This window comes from Lepidochelys kempii, chromosome 5, assembly GCF_965140285.1.
Source record: "Lepidochelys kempii isolate rLepKem1 chromosome 5, rLepKem1.hap1, whole genome shotgun sequence".
NCBI classification, from domain to species: Eukaryota; Metazoa; Chordata; order Testudines; family Cheloniidae; genus Lepidochelys; species Lepidochelys kempii.
The window spans coordinates 42,359,284-42,372,611 of NC_136384.1; the positions used below are offsets into that span (position 1 = coordinate 42,359,284).

The window sequence follows — 13,328 nt, forward strand, 5'->3', positions numbered from 1 at the left end:
CCAACCCCAGCGGCCCCGCGCTGCGCAGCCAGATCGGCCCCAGCCGGCCAAACCCAACCCCAGCCACACCAGCCAGCCAGAGCAGCCCCAGCCATGCCAGCCAGCTGAACCCGACCCCAGCCCCCCTCCTTTTAATCAATTAACCATTTAAATGAAATATTTTAATAATTTAAATGGTTAACTTTTAAAACGATATTTACATCCCTAATACTTATAAACTATAATCAAGTCACCCCTTAAGCTTCTGTTAAGCTAAATAGATAGACTCAAAGGGCTCAACTGTTGTAAGGCATGCTTTCTAATCCTTGAATCATTTTTGTGGCACTTCTCGGAATCTTCTCCAATTTATCAACATTCTTCTTGAATTGTAGGCAACAGAACTGGGCACAGTATTCCAGCAACAGTCACACCAGTGCCAAATACAGAGGTAAAATAACCTCTCTACTCCAGAGATTCCCGTTTATGCATCCCAGGATCACATTCGCTCTTTTGGCCACAGTCTCACACTGGGAACTCATGTTCAGCTGATTATCCACCACAACCCCCAAATCTTTTTCAGAGGCACTGCATCCCAGGATAGAGTCCCCCCATCCCGTAAGTATAGCTTACATTATTTATATTTAGCTGTATTAGAATGCATATTGTTTGCTTGTCCCCAGTTGACCAGCTGATCCAGATCACTCTGAATCAGTGACCTGTCCTCTTCACTATTTACCATATCCCCAATTTTTGTGTCATCTGCAAACTGTATCAGTGATGATGTTATAATTTATCCCAGGACATTAATAAAAATGTAAAATAGCATAGAGCCAAGAACGAATCACTGCAGGACCCCACTGGAAACACACCCACTTGATGATTCTTCCCTGTTTACAGTTACATTTACAGACTTGTCAATTAATTTTAATCCATTTAATGTAAGCTATGTTAATTTTCTTTCTTTCTAGTTTTTTTAATCAAACTGTCATGGTGTTACCCTGGGTTTGTGTGTACGCAAAATGTGATCAAGCCAATTTCAACCATATTATGTGCACTCAGCCACTATGAATTAATGAAATAGACCACATACTTAAAGATTAATTTGGACACAGGCTTTCAGAAGCAAAGTCAAAATCTAGCTGACAGTTTCTGCTAATCAGAATGGGAGGAGGGGAAAGAAAGTAAACAACTGAGACTGAAAACCTTGGTGGTTGGAAGACCTTGAGTCTGGGCTCCTATGATATTAGAAGTTAATTGAAAGTTAGGAAAAGTGATGATCCAGTAGGGGTCATTATGACTATGTGTTTTGTAGAAGTTAGTTATAAAAGACTAGCTAACATAGTGTACTTTGGAGCAGTCCTCTGAAGCCATCTTGAGAGATGTTTTTCCCAACACCCTTTCTCCCTGCTGGGTGACCAATCGGCCACTGCGAACCTGCTGTTAATTACTCAATACTGTTCCAGATGTTAGGTAAATATCTGGGATGTTCTAAACTTATTGCCTATGTCTGTGTGTGCTTAAATCTAATAAACTGCAGTATTAGATAAGAGCACGCTGACTTGTATTTAATCTCTAATCAGACAGAATTGCTGTGTTTCTATTGATTTATTCCTGACACAGCTGGAGTGAAATAGTTAAGTTACCACTGTTGAGGGTTCTGAAAACCCCAGTAACAATGAGGTACCAAATCAAATGCCTTAGAGAAGTTTAAGTATATTACATCAACACTATTACTTTTATCAACCAAACTTGTAATCTCATAAAAAAATAATGCTTCCACTGTCAAGAAACAGTGAGAATGTAAAAAATAACTAGGTAGGTAAGATAGGGCAGGTTCGAGCAAGTATTCTCAATACTTGTATAACAGGGACTATTAGTAGGCCTAGTAATATCCTACCTACCAGTTTAAAAAAAAAAGTTTTATAACTGCATATGCATCGAATCTAAGACTTTGGAATCTCTGCTACGATTCTGAAAAAAGTACTGCTTGAGACTTGGAGCCAAATTCAAAGCTGACACCCATTTACCCCAATCTTGCTAACCCAAGCCCTGAATTTGACTCCAAGAGCATAGGAATCCAGCCAGAGATGCTAGTTCTGCTCAGATTGTGGGATTTGGGACTCTGCATAACAGAAAAGTAGCCATGACAATTTATTACATTTTATTATAGTGTCAGAAAAAATGCCTCAAGAAAAACAAATTGTTTTACTTTAGGGATAAATTTGTGTCTTTCTGGAACTGAAGCACTAGCTATTATTACATAATATTTATACTGCAGTATTGCCCAAAGGCCCTAATTAGGATCAAGCCCCACATTATACATAGGTGCTGTACAAACACACACAAAACCCACAGTTCCTGCTCCAGAGATTAGAAGCTAAGAAATCAAGCGAAATATTTGGGAGGGGGGGAATATAATTAAATATATATTAAGTGTGTATGTGTGTGTAAAATAATGCTTTTTAAAAACTATAATAATGCAAAGTGTCAATTCTCCAGTTTGCTGCTGAATTATTAATTGGCTGATTCCTTTGAGGCATCACAGCAGAGAGGGGTATTAATAAGGACAGAGTTGGTAGCTTATGAATAAGTTCAGGGAAGATGTTCCATGCATAAAGGACAGTGTGAACAAGGCCCATGAGATGCGTGCAGGTGCATGAGGCTAGAGTGGAGGAGCTGAGGGAAGCTGGAGTGACAAGAGCAGGAAGGGACCAAATTATGAAGGACCCTGAAGGTAAGGACAAGAAGCTTGAATTTAACTAGGAAAAGACAGACACACTTTCCAGGCATCTCCAGCCAGACCTATCAATGCCCCCAACTCCTAACCTGCTATTTCAATAGATGGTCTATCCTTAAATCAGACTGTACATTGAAGTAGATTACACACTGCTACAGTGCCTACTTTGACGAGGTGCTGAGTACCAGTAAAGCCCAACAACTGCACTGGGTGTTGAGGGCATTTTGTACCTTCCATAAGGTGCTCAACACCACATAGAAGCAGACAGTTAATGAAGTGAAAAGCCATTCCAGAGCAACTATGTTAAGATTCTCCAATTAATTTTCACTTCTGACCTAACCAGGTTTGAACTCATATCTCCAGAAATGAAAGGCTAACGACCCACTTCATCACCTAGCTAAGCTTTTTTTTAAGTGTACTTTATAAAGCCAAGAGTGGAATATATTATTCCTTGTCATTTGCAACAGCTGCAGCTGACCATTTAAAATGAGAGACCTTGACCTAAGAACGTAAGAACAGCCATACTGGGTCAGACCAAAGGTCCATGTAGCCCAGTATCCTGTCTTCCGACAGTGGCCAATGCCAGATGCCCCAGAGAGAAAGAACAGGTAATCATCAAGTGTCACCTATTCCCAGCTTCTGGTAAACAGAGGGTAGAGACACCATCCCTGCCCATCCTGGCTAATAGCCATTCCATCAACCTATCCTCCATGAATTTATCTAGTTCTTTTTTGAAAAGTCTTGGCCTTCACAACACCCTCTGGCAAGAAGTTCCACAGGTTGACTGTGCATTATGTGAAAAAATACTTCCTTCTGTTTGTTTTAAACCTGCTGCCTATTGAAATCCAGCCAAATTTTTTCCGTTTCACTTTATTAAAAACTTTTCCCAGGAGGCTACTTCCACCTCTCAAATGTAAACATACTAATCTGGGTTTTATTCATAATATCTACAAATCTGAATTTATACCCAAACTACAATATAAATAAAGCCTTAATCTATTCAATAGCCCTGCATATCTGTAAACAGTGCTACACTTCTTACTTTCATTAACATTAAAACCTACCACATGCACTCCACATATTTTAAATTAGTCCAATGCAAAAGAATCTGGAAATGGATTTTTTAAATTAGGAACATAACTCATTTTACCGTGATTTTACATAATGTAAAACTGTTTTATATAATGAGTAAAATCTAGGGTTTAATGAAGTCAGTGGGAGCTTTCCATTGACTTCACTGGGGCCAGGATTTGAAAATAAAAACCCAGTGACTGCACTGGGTGCTGAGGGCCTTCTGCACTTTGAAGATAATTTATACTCAAACCATTGCATACCCTTTACAAAGTAATGAATTGGATACTGTTGAGTAGAAACTGTACTGGCAAATACAGGAAGCCATAATGTGCTCAACAACAGCCATGCATTCATTAGAATCTCTACTACTCAAATAGGGAATGTTAGCCAGGGCTTCATGGTTTTCCCTTGTTTTAACTTCCTCTTAACCAGCCATCAGCAAAGGGACAGGATGAACCTCGGTTTTATATCTCCCATGAAGCACAGCTCTGACCCCATAATACCACATCCCTGGTACTGCACTACACTGTCAGCATTAGCTATAAGCCCAAGTTTTCACATGGAACTTGTAGTCCAGATACAATACTGCCACTGACTGAGCTATGCCAACACCCTAATATTGCCAAAACCCAGGACAGCGTGAAATTATTACTCCCTGTGATGCTGGCTGACAAGGTGCCAGCTCATGACAAGACCCAGGGCGTCACTGACAAACGCATAGCTGGAAAGCAGTCTGTCTTACCTCTGGATTAGTATAGTTAAAATAGGCATTAGTATTATAAGAATGTGCTTACTGTTTAGACTTAATGGAATGCTGCATGTATTAATCCTACTTATAATATCTGTAGCCCATGGTATAGAGTTATATTGAATGTTAGCATTGTAAACCTCTAATTGTGTAACCTGCCAAAGAGGAAAAGAAGCATTAATTAAGGTAAAGTGCTCGTTCTGCACATAAGATGGTCCACTGTAGGCAAATGAGGCATTGTGTAGCACCAAGGGACAAATACCTTGTTGACTGCATTTCTAACTCCCTCCAGGAAGGGGAAACCTGCACATGAACTCACCCCACCAGCTTGGAATCTGGGGTGAAGGAGAGAAAAAAATCCCTGACAAGGAGAAACTTGTGTCTTTATGCTGTTTGGTCTCTGAGGGGCCAAGATTCCTAAGCATAAGCAAGAGATCCTCATGGTGCTTGGCACAGGTAGGCCCTAAAGGTCATATAGAGTTGCTTATTACAGAAACTTATACTACCTTTTTTAAAACTAAGACAGTAACTCATTTGTGAGTGTGTTTCCTGTTTCAGCCTTGTAAATAACGCTCTTATTTCTTAGTTAATAAATCTTTAGTTAATTTATTACAGGATTGGCTACAGGCATTGTCTTTGGTTGAGATCTGAGTACAAATGACCTGGGATAAGTGACTGGTCCTTTGGGATTGGAAGTAACCTGAATATTGTTGTGTTTTTTGGTGTAAAGTGACCATCTATCACATAGTCAGCTTGCCTGGGTGGCAAAATAGACTGGGATGACCAAGGGGACAGTTTGTGATTCCATGGTAAAACTGTTATAGGGCTTTAGGAGTTCAAACTTGTTACTGGGTTGGTGAAATCTAATTATACACCACACAACCAGTTTGGGGCGTCTGCCCTGGCTTTTGACAGTCTGTCCTGAGATTGGCACTCATGGTCAGGAGCCACTCCAGACAGTATAACATTTGATAATAGGTGGCAGGATTCACATGTTACAGGTCAATTGGATTTATAGATCATAATCCAGAGTTGTTAAAAGTTAAAACTTGATATTGAGAGTGTTTAAAGGTTAAAAAATAGACACGAATGGACCACAGTTATGGTCTTGAGACAAAAGACCTTGAAACGTTATGTAAGCAGAGAGGAATATCCAATAAACAGAAATGCCCAGATCAGGAGCTAAGCACCCACTTGCCCCAGATTCCATAGAGACTGCTGCAGTGGAACTGGTTTGACTGTTTGTATCGAGCAGCTCAGGAAGAACGTAAGCCCCAGAGACTGATGGTGGACTTCCAGATCAAGAAGATCAAAGAAACCGAAGAGGCTGAGGAGACAACCCACCACAGATGCATGGAACAACTGGAAGCTAAATACAGAGCTCACACATTGCAGCTCAAAGTACTGGAGAAAACAAAGGAGTTTTCTCAACCAGTTTGGGGTTTCTGCCCTGCTTTTTGACAGTCTCCCCTGAGGTTGGCACTCACGGTCATGAGCTACTCCAGACAGCATGACACATCCTTATCAATTACGCACCTTCATCCTTCAGCTGGTCAGCCTTTTCAATATCTTCTGGCAACGAATCGGAGAGAGGCAACATGTCATTCTACATTAAAAATAAACAAATAAATAAACCAGAAGTATATTCTGATTCAGGTCTAGGCTCTGGCTACATTAATGGCTTCTTCCACAACCTTCATCCTGAAAGGGGTTGTGTAAACACAGATACCTTTTAGTGATTGCACCATTAGACCTTACGTCAGCAAGCGATCATACCATTTCTGTAATACACACTAGACCAAGATAGTTGTCTGTTCCCACTTAAAAATCTTACAACAATATTCCTCTGCCCCAGGAAAGTGGGGTTTGTTTTTTTTTTAGTATGACCTCTGATATCCCCATTTTCTTCCTCCCAAATTTTCTCTCTGCTTTCCTGGCGCCAACAGTATTTTTCCTATGTTGGACCCCTTTGAATTTTAAAAGTATAGCTTTTAGTCTTACCTAAACTGGTGGTATGGAATACTTTCAGAGACTACATTTTCTCCATGGAGGGGATACGCACTGGAGCTGGGGACAGAGGGACCAGGAAGCTGTGGCTGACCTCAATCAGTTTCTAGTCAACTGTCTTTGGAATTGCAAAATGCCTAAGTTTCACTGAGGGCAAGTATCCTTCATGATAGAAAGAAGCCCATTCTTTTTAGTAACATATTTTACATGGGTTATCTTTGATTTGACTGAATTTATGTCCTGTCAGAGTCCAAAAACTATCCTGTTCCCCTACCTATTACAAGAATTTCATCTGAACATCATTTTTATCAAGTTTCCACATTGTTTTGACATATATAACATTTTAAGATTCCACACCATAGTCACAATCTTAACTGGCTAATGATAAAGTAACCCTAAAGACTAAAATCAATTCTTACCTTGTGAAAAGAATTTGAGAACATTTCTGTCAAGTGCTGTGGCACTGCAAGATGCGTATCTTCTAGGCTAATCTTAAAAACAGTCTCCAAACACTGAATTGCAACTTCAAAGAAATGAAATCATGATTAAAAAAAAATCATTTTCTCAATAGAAATGTGTAAATAAAACTAACTAATAAAACTAAAAATAAATAAGGCAAAGGTACGCTTCCTGACATATTTGTTGGCTAATTAAGCCTAAAAACAAAAGGCAGTTCTTTGGAGAAGTTCCCCCAATGGAAAGACAAAATAAATAACCTATTTAGTCTCTACTAGGCAACTTTGCAAGGCAATAGAGGCAGAAGCTCTTTAGTGTCTAGATATAGCTCAGCCACCAAACTTAATTCCTCACCCAGACACACTTCTTTTAATACTCACTTTTTTTTATTCCATTTTTGACCTACGACTAAATTTAAAAACAAGATAAAACAGTACATATATATGTAATGCAGACATATAAACCAGCTACACATAAAAAACTGCTATTTTTATAATTGTCTACTACATATAATTAGATGCGTGAAAGCACCACATTTCTGACATTATGTGTAACACAAAAGATGGGCCAATTCTAAACTGAAATATCTAAGTAATAATTACTGTTTTCAAATGTGTCCATTTTTACTATGCAAACCAAAGATTTCTACTAATAGCTGCCTCATTAATCATAGGCTCTCATCCTGCAAAGGAATCCACCTGCGAAGTCCCTTGCACTCACACAAAGTCCCACTGATGCCCGAGCCTAAGGATCCACAAGAGCAGATCCCTTCCCAGGATCAGAGGGCCCCAATCCTCCAAACATTTAAGCAAGTTCATAACTTTACTCATGTAAACAGTTCCAATTATGTCTATAGGACTGCACATCAGTGACATGCTTAAGTGTTTGCAGACACAGTCAAAGACTATAATCTTTATACATAGCTTAGAGAGGGTGTCTCATTCATGTATCTTAAGGTTATGGGGCAAGTATTCAACACATTGTGTGGGAATCCAGCAGCATGACTCCCATTAAGGTACATTGTCTGCTAGTTTTAGAATCAAAACTGAAAAAGGGTATGAAATGTTTGTTTTTTTTAAAACGGATATGAATAGAAACTTATTCTTATTGGTTTTTTTAAATATTTTAATAAAATTTAATAAAAACAGGGTGTTTTTTTTTTTTTAATTTAAACCAGAGATAACTTCAAGAAACCAAATTCAAATCAGGGTCTGAACTTCCCAAAAGTTAAGGGGGCATCAGGATCTTGGGTGTTGAGGGTCCATTCTAATTTTAACTTTCAGATGTGACATTGTGAATCTGAACAATGATAATATTGAGCTAGTGTAGGGGAATCGGAAAGGAAAATCTACTAAAAATTAACAATAACTGATGTTAAGGAATCTGTTTTTTATCGTCCCACCTGAGAGAAATGTTAAAAGTAAATACCCAGCATAAATGGTAAAATGTAAAATAGATTTAATTATAACATATAGTAAGTTAAAAGTAACAAAAGTAAGTAAAATTCCTACATATTTTATGCTGACAATGACTCTTTAATATTGATTGGGTACATGGCTAATTATTAACACACTGCACAGAAAGTTTGCTTCTGTGTTCTGTAATGTTAACCAGGTTCTGTGTCATTCAGTAAAAAACAATTCAGGGTCTGAGTTAAATTCCTTCTCTTCCTTGCACGAGACCTCAACGACAAGAAACGTAATTATGGTAAACTGAATATTGATTTTATCTTGTTAATGAAGATCTAATGGTGAACTGGTGACTTTCAAACTAATTTTATTTGTAACCTATATTCAAATCTTATCTTCTGAGGTGAAAGGCAAGTAAAATATCCCACTGCATTTCCATGCAGTACATGTTCTGTGGAAAACTTCATGCACAATTCCATTAACAATAATGTGAATTATATCAATAGTACTTTTATAATGCCTACCAGAGAATCAATGGAACCGGGTATCCAGTTTCTCTTAACAATTTAATATAAAGTATTAACTGTCATATATAAATAATAAATTGGGGCTTTCCCTTGGAGGGTAACTCAGCAACCCATCTGCGACAGAGTGCTGAGTCATGACAGACGAATCAGCACTCTGATCACTGTAGCCTCATTAGTTTCCCCAGCAATAGCTGATTGAAGAAATAGGAAGGAATCAGAGGGGGAGGCTGGATGAGTTAAGGAATTAACTGGTGCATCAGCTGACTAGCCTGATAAAAGCTAGGAAGTGTTGTGCGGAGGACAGGATTAGCTGTGCCCAGATTGAAGGCGATCCCAAGGAAGCAAGACCTCTCTTCCTCTCAGAGCCCTGATGAATAGGGGCTGAAGGTCATAGGAATTAGGACTCTTGTTTTGCGCTGTACAGATGTTGGTGGAGGGGGCTTGACTAAGTTATACTGAGTGGACACTAAAGGAAGAGAGTCTGAGCAGTTCCTGGGGTGGCCACGGATGTGGTGGGAGGACACATACTCCATCACACTTATTTTTATCCTCAGGCAATCCCTTTTCTAAATGCCTCACCTCATTTTTAACTCAGCCTAAGAACAGAAACTATAGGTTAAAACACTTAAAAAAAAATTTCAGTTTTCACTCTTCTCACTTTTGGGGGGGAAACGCATTAAGTCTATGTGACGACTCCTAGCTCCTCTTCTTGTTTGTTTCTGTTCCAGGAAGGGGGGAAGAGAACTCTCAATTCTAACAGATCACATTATGCTTACATCAAATATTCTGGATGTATTATTAATATTAGAATACATTTCCATGGTAGAAATAACTGGCTCATATATTACAGTGAGCTCCCACAATTCCCATTTAATTGAAAAATTAACACAATCTGAATCTTTATAATTCCTCTGCCACAAGTTTAACAAATGTTAGTACCCTTACGGGATAAAGCAATGAAACAGACGTTTTGCTCCCACTGAATGATAGTCTCCTGCTGCTATGTAAATGGCAAACCAAAACTAAAGACTTTATTAAAAATAAAGGTGGAGCCAAAGCACAAATATTTATTTTCAAAATGGGAGAGACTGATCTTTTGACAATGTGTAATTTTTTAATATACTAAGCAACCAGGGTGAAATCTTAACCCCACCGACATCAAAATGGAGCCAGGATTTCACTCCAATTATATGCAGCAGTTGCAATTATTTGTCTGAAGGATATTTGCATGGAATAGACGCCACTTGCTCTCTGTCCCACTACCACACTCCTGCTATCTGACTGTCACAGGCAGATGAATTCACCCCAGAGCAGAGGGCTAGGCAAGGTTTTCCACACCACTTAAGACCTCAGTGAAATTCACCATGATTCACAGGACCATTGCAAGGCCCTCTGCTTTACCTAAACCACAGGCTTTGCGGTGGTGGCCCTTACCAGGATCAATCACGTCTTACACTACCTGTTGGTGCAGTGTATGAGAGGTCACAGATTCCAAGGACAGAAGGGACCACTGTGATCGTCTAGTCTGACCTCATGTAATAATTGGTAATAAAACTTCCCCCAAATAATTCCAGTTCAAAACTACACACTGATCCCACATATGCAGGTGCTGAAGACAGCAATGAAGTGTAGATGCTGGAATGGCCAAGGGAAGAACAAAAGCAGCCATTTAAACACACTGCATAAATGAGGTGGAAGGATTGAAGCTGGAGAATCAGATGCAAGAGGACTATTCTATTCTATTCAGGCTTTCATACCATGCTCATCACCATAGTTTCTGAGCACCTTCCCGTAATGCATTATGTGACTGTTTTCTCTCATTCTCTCCCCAGCGGGAGAAGCATTTGTAGTGGAGAGTCTTGTTTTTGGTAAGGTTTTATTTATTTTAAATACATATTTCTGTTGCTATGTGTTTGCCTTAGAGGAAGTAAGATCAAAGAAATGCATCTTGCACTCAGAGCAGAAAGTATTGAGGTTTGTGTTGTTCTTAGTTTTTGGGAGAGTTTATTCCAGTCTCAGGCCGTTCCCCATCCACACATGAAAGTTGTGTCTCATGCACAGATAATCTTTACTCTTGTTGTTGAGAGTTCCATTGTACCAGAGGAGTTGTCAACCAGAGACTTTGTCCTGGCTGCACCCAGCAGATCCAGACCCTGGAAATGGCAGGGTGCATGTCACCTCCCCAGTCCACCCTCTGATTTCCGTTTATGCAGGTGAGTGAATGTCACAAATGAAACATGCAAATGAGCAGTCCTTCTACACTGGGGTGAACTTCACTTATAGTCTGATATACTTGTATGCTTCAGCCAATCAGAGTACATTTTATCAATAAAAGATGGCTTTGAAAAGCATGCTATACTTTTATTTTGATAGTCTTCAACTGGTTGATTTTTTTTTTTGTATAGTTTGTTTGGTATTTGATAGTTAACAATTATACAATGCTTTACAACCCCACAGCACACTGCAAGGTACACAAAGTACCCATGTACTGCATGGACCAAATTCTTCCCTCACAGCCTTGTTGAGAGCTATGTTCACACATTCATGGGCAAGATTTGGTGTGACATTTATTCCACATAAAATAAAGTTAACTTCTATTGCTAAAAAAGGATCAGCTATACAGATTGGTTGGCACAGATGCTGTATAATGTAGCATATGGTACCATATTTTTGGCAACATAAAACTCTAAAATTAGGACTTCACTTCTCTGTTAAAATATGCTCAATTGTGGAAATGTTCAATTTTATCTCTGAGCATTTACATGCCATTAAAAGTATTATAATCCATTTGTTTAGAAAATAAATCTCTGTTAAAATTGTAGTTCATTTGCCTCATGGCAACTCTAGCCAACATCTGTGTCAAATAAGTGATCAGTTAACCCTTCTTAGTTACAAACCATCAACATTTAACGGTATTTTATTAAAAAACAATATGAATAAAAAATTCCTACTTCATAATTTTATTTCTAAAAGTGTGGCCTTTTTATCAACTGGAAATAAGTTTTTAACAGGTATTGGGATTTTTAAATTAATATAGTTGTTCATCGCATATCAAATGCACTGACTATTTCAGCTTTTGTTGTTAAACTGAATCTTTAAAATATGTTTTAAAAACAACAGTATAGAAAACCCAAATCTCTCTTTCCTGTCCACATTAGTGAACAACTGTGTTACATACATCTAGTCTAGTAGAAACCATATCTGAAACCACGTTTACACAAGCAGGGAATCTGTGATTGAACGATATGTTTAAACATGGCTCAAGAAGAGTGCACACTAAACCAGGTTCTAAAAAAATGTAAAGAGTCAGCAGGGAAGGAGTTAACCATACTCAAAACTTTGGTAAAGGCATGTCTGCATGGGGGCACTTAAGAAAATTAAGGTGAATCAACTAAACATGTGAAGTCAATGCATACAAATTAAAGCATGTTAAACCCCTATTTGGATGTTCCTATTCAGGAGTAAAGTGGTCTTAGTTTGCTGTAACTTAATCTTCCTTTGCCAAGACAAAAATATATCTGTCGAGAATCCTTACCACTGTGTGATACTTGCAATCACTGATAACAGTCCTCTTCCGCAATACTGCTCTTACAATAAAACATGTTTGTCAAGACATATAAATGGTGCATTCTTTGTGCATTCACTCTCAGAGGCCCAAGCCTGTCCTCAAATAGTACATAGAACTCCTATTAACATTAACAAGAGCTCTTCATGTGCATCAAGGTAGAATATGGCTGCTCATGATTTAGCCCCCCTCCCACTCCGGCCCCTGCCCAAACCCTGCTTGCCAATACAGATGTTGTTGACAAAAGTGTTGTTCTTCAGTGTGTTATCCACAGATGATAGCACATGAAAAATTGAGGGAAATCAGGCATGAAAATTGAGTGAGACAAAAGCCAGTCCACATCATCCCCCCAGTGGCTGGGACAATGGTATTACCTAATTTAAATCCTTAGCATAATTGAAAGTGCTAGTTGCTCAGAAATAAGACAATGCAGTGCCAATAACTTTAGGACCTCTTCAAATTTACACAGATTTTAGGATTGGAATCTTGTGGACATGTAAAATTTTAATCTATTTCAGAAATGAAGATCTTTTTCCTTTAATAACAAAAATTCTAAAACATTTCACAAAGTTTTTGTGAAACTCCGACTCCTCCCATTTCTAATCCAAAACTGGCAACTTTCCTTGGAAATAGATAAACCGACAGAGAGAATATTGGAATCTACAGGATAAGGAAATAAATTGTTCAAATAATAACAACTTCCTGACATACAAGAGACAAAATACAATAATTTTATCATAAGACAACATGAATAATGAATATAGTTCATTCACATTGCTTTTTGTCATGATGTATATGTCAACCAACCTAGCATACAGATATGTGG

General features: G+C 38.5%; 1 protein-coding gene across 2 annotated transcripts in view; it reads right to left on the bottom strand.

The window, feature by feature from the left end:
• Positions 1–13,328, bottom strand: part of SGTB (small glutamine rich tetratricopeptide repeat co-chaperone beta) — a 38,822-nt gene that overhangs the window by 23,351 nt on the left and 2,143 nt on the right. Inside the window, exons 3-4 of one of the 2 annotated variants that reach the window (XM_073344082.2) lie at positions 6,965–7,068; positions 6,075–6,144 (exon numbers count right to left, since the gene is read on the bottom strand). In XM_073344082.2, coding sequence (XP_073200183.1) covers positions 6,075–6,144; positions 6,965–7,068 — 174 coding nt within the window. The remainder of the gene's footprint in view (positions 1–6,074; positions 6,145–6,964; positions 7,069–13,328) is intronic. The other variant, XM_073344083.2, reaches the window with a different exon arrangement.